Source organism: Geosmithia morbida (assembly GCF_012550715.1).
Source record: "Geosmithia morbida isolate 1262 chromosome Unknown scaffold_5, whole genome shotgun sequence".
NCBI lineage: Eukaryota > Fungi > Ascomycota > Sordariomycetes > Hypocreales > Bionectriaceae > Geosmithia > Geosmithia morbida.
Window position 1 is genome coordinate 581,239 of NW_023336192.1, and position 5,404 is coordinate 586,642.

Sequence of the window (5,404 nt, forward strand, 5' to 3'; positions counted from 1 at the left end):
TTCTTCTTCTTCTTCTTCTTCTTATTCTTATTATTAGTAGTAGTAGTAGTAGTAGTAGTAGTAGTAGTAGTAGTAGTATGGCGGCGGGGGAGGGGGCCGTGGGTCTGGAATGACGATGACTGGTCACGACTGATGGGAAAGCATGATATAGAGGTAACCCAGCACATGGACAGATGTGCAAGGTAAAAGTAACAATTCAACACGTACCTGTATCTTGATGAGGTTGAAAAAAAGGAGAAGGGGAAGGGAAAGAAGAAGAGGGAATAGAAAAAAAAACGAAAAAAGGAGGAAGGGAAGAAGAAAAAAAAGAGGAAAAAAGAAGAAAAAAGAGAGAAAAGAAAAACCTCCAGATCAACCACCATCTCCCAGGTATAGTAGGACCCTGAAGATCAGGCGCTTCTACCTGCCTGTAGGGAAGGGGGGGGGATACAGAGCACATTTCAATATAATCTGTACATGAACATGAATCCATGTCCTGATACTGTACGGATACTCCCTCCGTAAGTCCGTACAGCGGGGTGCCAAGGCTCTCCATCCCGACCCGCGAAGTATGATTACATCATCATGTAAGCCGTCTCTGTACTCTAGCATACAAGTACTCGTACATAAAGGGGGGATGGAGGGGGTCTAACCTATATTACGTCATTAAGGGAGGGGGAATACGTTTTCTTGTGGGGGGGAGGGGAGGTTGGTCAGAGAGTACGGCGGCGGGGGGGGTTATGAATCAAGGTAGAAGGGATAAAAATGAAGATGGAAGATGAAGATGGAAATGAGAAAAAGAAGAAGGGAATGACGACAGTATCTAGGCACGAGATATGTAGCACATGTACAGCTGTACAGATGTCGCAGTCCTCTTGGATGAAGTATTGTACAGATTACTCCGTACGATATATATATATTATGTTGGCATGATTCACGTATGATAAAAAGTGGCTATTATAATACAGCACATTATTTTTCTTGTTTTCTTCTTCTTATTACCCTTTCTTAGGTTTTCTTATTATATTCTATTAACAATCTTTATTTATTAAGCTATCTTTCTTATTTGTTTTCTTACTATTCTCTCTTATTGACTTTCTTTCTTTTTTTTTTGCTCACGATATTTTCTAAATCTTTTTTTTTTCACAATTTTTTTCTTATTTATCTATTTTTTTCATGTACAAAGTTTAGGAAAAGCACCATCTTTCGGGTTAATCTATACACCCGTTTCCGTACGGTAAATTATTCCGCTGTAATATGGCTACTATTCATCCCACCCCCCCTCACCACTCACGACAGCCGCACACACACAAACATACACATTTACTCGCACAAACAAAACTTGACCTTTTTTATGTATTTTATTTATTATTATTATTTTTTTTTTTTACAGAATAAGATGAGATAAAAATTGAAATGAAATATAAAAAACAAATGACATGATAATATCCATTGTGAATAGTCGGACTGGTTAGTTGCATTAATCTGTACTGTGTATCCATAAATGTTTGAATTGACCCTTTGCACGAGTAAATTACCTCCTAGTTTCTGCATAGAGAATTACCACTCCGTACTCCGTACTCTCTCTCGTACCTTTTTTGTTGGTAGCGGCGCACGATATGACCCATAAGTTGTAATTACTGCCATGACAGGATCCACGACGGGGAAATGATGGTCATCTTCTGAAACGCCGTCGTCGTCGTCGTCTTTTTCTTCTTCTTCTTCTTCTCCTCCCCCTCCCCTCCCCCCCCCCCCCCCCCCCCCCCCCCCCCCCCCCCCCCCCTTTTTTTTTTGGTCTGTCTGCACATCTTCTACTCTATATATATAATCTGTATTCATGAGTCTGAAATACTCCTAGCCCATACCACCCCCTCCTATCTTACCCTGAAAGATGCGGCGTCTGCTAGTGTTCTCCCATGCATGTAACCAAATATCAACTCCAAACGTGGCGATGTCAGCATGTCGCTAAAAAATATGGCATCACTAAAAAGAAAAAAAGAAATAGAAAAAAAAAACACAACGAATCATGATAATAATAGCAACTCTTCTTTTTTTTAAAGATAGAGAGGGAGAGTGAGAGAGATCAACTCACCGCCTTCAAAAAAAAAATCATTCTAAACTAGGAAACACCGGGGAAGAAACCGGATTATATAGGATAGAAAAAAGAGAGACCAAAGAAAATCAAGGAAGAGAAAAAAAAGAACAAAGAAACGAATGAATAAAAAAAAAAATCACTCTCATCCTCTCCATCTATTCGCCTCCTCCCCCCCTTCTTCTCCTCACTACAAATAGATACTACTACATGTAGTCCCGTCAAGGATCAGTTACAGCATAGTACTACTCCGTACTAGTAGCCGACCGAAACCCCACCATTTACATCACGCTGCAGAGGAATACATGTTACAACTCACATCACCAAGGAAGAAAGAGAAAGAACATAAAAGACATCACAAGACATGACGGGGGGGGGGGGGGGGGGGGGTAATCACTGGACAAGAAAATAATATGCAAGTCCTTTCCATTCCTTCCCGCCCAAGACCACCAAGTCGTAACCTCCCACCACATAGTGTACAAGTAAACAAACTCCCCCCAAAGAAAAAAATATATCTGAACAAAATGACCCTCCCGATATAACATGAAATCCAAGACAGTCTGCAACGTATACTGCGCAGGAAAAGACTGACAGAGAAAAGTAAATAAAAAGAAGAGGGAGAAGACTCCAGAAAAACGCCTCCTTTACTCGGGTATATATATCTCATACATTCCTCCTCGGAAAAGAAAAAGAAAAATAGAAAGAAAAAAGATACCCATCATGTCTCCCCCTTGTACTTTTTTTTCTGCAAAGAAATTGAAAGATAAAAAATAAAGATAAAACCATTCCCATCGGTTCATTCATCGTTTCGAATTCTGCCACCACAGCGTAGCGAATGGGGTGTGTCCCCCTTCCTCCGTGGCTGATCGTGAGCGGAGAGGGGGGGGCGCAAGAGTGTGTTCGTCTTGTTCTCTGACAAGGCCTTGTGTCCTCGATATATTCCAAATCGAGGTGGAGGAGCTGGTGTCCAGTTGGTGTCATCGTCATTGTCGTCGTCGTCGTCGTCTTGCGATCCCTCTCGTGCCAGCGCCTACGGCGCGACGGGGAAGCCATCGACCTTAGCTGTGCATCTCGGTAGACCCAACGGTTTCCGGCGTCGGCTGTCTTCGAGTATGGGAGGAGTTGATGCTGTGCAGATCTCGGCCAGGCGAGAGCGTTCTGTTGCTGCTGCTGCTGCTGCTGCTGCTGCTGCTGCTGCTGTCGTTGTATATACTGTTGTTCCTTTGGTCGAACTCTTCCGCTCTCTCCTCTCTAATCCGATTGGTGCTCCTCGGAGCCAGCCTCGGAGCGAGCCTCCCCACGGTGCACCTTGCGGTGGCGACGCAGGTTCGACACGACGGAAAAGTGACGACCGCAGCCCTCGACTTCGCATGCAAAGGCTAGACGTGAAACATGTCAGTCGATGGAACCCAGAAGAGAGAGGAACGGAGAAGAGTGGAGGAGAGGGGGGGGGGGGAGAAGAGAGGAGAGAAGAGAGGAAGAAAAAACTCACGCTTCTCTCCAGTGTGGCTGTACATGTGCGTCTGCAGCGAGCTGGGACGGGTGAATCGCTTGTCGCACACCTTGCACTTGTGCTTCTTCTGCGTGCTAGACGACACCTTGGAGCTGAACTGGCCCATCATCGACTGCGGGGCTGGCGGCATCTGCGACACCATCAACCCGTGCGGACGGGGGAGCGTCCTCGAGTTGACCGACTCGATATCGGACCCGGCCGTCGAGTAGTCCGAGACCGAATCGCCGCCGTAGTACGAGCTGAAGTTGCCGCCCGACGAGATGGATGAGCTGGTCGAGTGCGTCGACGGGAAGCCGTACGAGTCGATCGATGACCGGTCATTGCGCGTGCCGTATATGTTCCTAGGTGTCTCCTGGCTCATGGCGAGCATTCCGTGGCTGGCGTCGAGAGCATCGGCAAAGCCTCTCCGCTCATGGTCGTGCTGCTGCTGGTGCTGCTGGTGCTGCTGCTGCTGCTGCTGCTGCTGCTGCTGGAGGTGTCTTTGCCGTCGTACAGTGTCAGCACATCCGTCTTCTTCCCAGTCTTGTGCCGAGCACGCGGAGAGGGGGTAGGGGACCGACGGTGAAGAGTATTTCGCGGATCGCTCAGCTTCGCCGACCATGCCAAACGGAGGTCGGACCGCCGGCGGAGCAAAACCCATGGGGTCGTACGAGGCACCCGACGTTGCGAACTGGCCGCCGACGGGCGACGCCGTGCTCGTGTAGGGCGATTCTCCGTAGGGCGCCGACGTGGGCGGCATGCGGTTCAGGCTCATCATGTCGGCGGATGAGGTCACGGGGATAGAACCGTAGGGAGGGAGAGAAGGCGCTCCGCCGCCGCCGCCGCCGCCGCTGCTGCCGGTGCGACCGTCGTGGGGCTTGCCGGTGATGAGGCTCGGGTTGAGAGGAGGTTGCTGGTGAGGGCCACCGACGAACATCGCACCGTTGGAGGCGGGCTGCGGGGGCGACGATGACGAGGTCCAAGGGTTTGAAAAGGTCGGAGGCTGAGGGTGCTGGTGATACTCCATATTTAGGGCGGACCCGAAACGCTGCTGTGATGTGTCCATGGTCATGGTCATGGCGAGCGTATACGAACAGCGTAGAAGGGCAAGAAGAAGAAGAAGAAAAAGATGGGGGTGGGAGGGGGGGAGGAAGGGGGAGGACCAAGGCGTCGTCGTTGGCCAAGACGGGGGATCTTTGTACGCCGACAGAGTGTGCGTCCTATGTGGCGAGTCTACAGGGACGACGACGACGACGACGACGACGACGGCAACCAAAAAGAATCGACGGCGAGACCAGTGAGATAAACCTTGGGGAGGGGCGTGTGCAGACGGCGTAGCCTGCTTGGGATTGCGGGAGAAGGGAGGGGGGTGTGAGGGCGCGCAGGCAAGGTGAACTCAGAAAGGAGTGCGCAAGAGCAGGATGATTATGACAAGAGGGTGTGTATGTGTATGTATGTATGTATATATATATATATATATGTGTGTGTGTGTGTGTGTGTGTGAGCGGTAGACGTCAAGGGGAACAAGAAAGGACCTTGCTGATCAGATGCGGGATCCTGAACCAGTTGTCGGTGTAGAAGAGAGAGGGTTGGTCGTTTTTGTTATTGTTGCTGTTGTTGTTGTTGTTGTTGTTGATGTTGTTAATTGCTGCTGTCGTTGATGATGATGTTCCTGATGAGGAGCGCGAGAGAAGGAAGAGGGAGAAAAAAAAAAAAAGGCCAAGTCGGCACTTGGTGGCACAGATCAGAGACAAGGACCCGACCGTCTAGACGTCTGGAGATTGAAGGGAGAGTCCTGGTCGGAGTAGTGTGGGATCAGCGAAGTCTTAAGTGCCCAGAGT

The 5,404-nt window shown here is 48.8% G+C and overlaps 1 protein-coding gene across 1 annotated transcript; it reads right to left on the reverse strand.

Annotated features, from left to right (window-relative positions):
* Positions 1 to 3,322: 3,322 nt before the first annotated feature.
* Positions 3,323 to 4,641, reverse strand: GMORB2_6194 (Zinc finger, C2H2 type; the record flags this gene model as incomplete). The annotated part of the gene is made up of 2 exons (XM_035468164.1): positions 3,323 to 3,450; positions 3,564 to 4,641. The coding sequence occupies 2 exons, from the start codon at positions 4,639 to 4,641 to the stop codon at positions 3,323 to 3,325; spliced, it is 1,206 nt and encodes a 401-aa protein (XP_035322145.1).
* Positions 4,642 to 5,404: the final 763 nt, after the last annotated feature.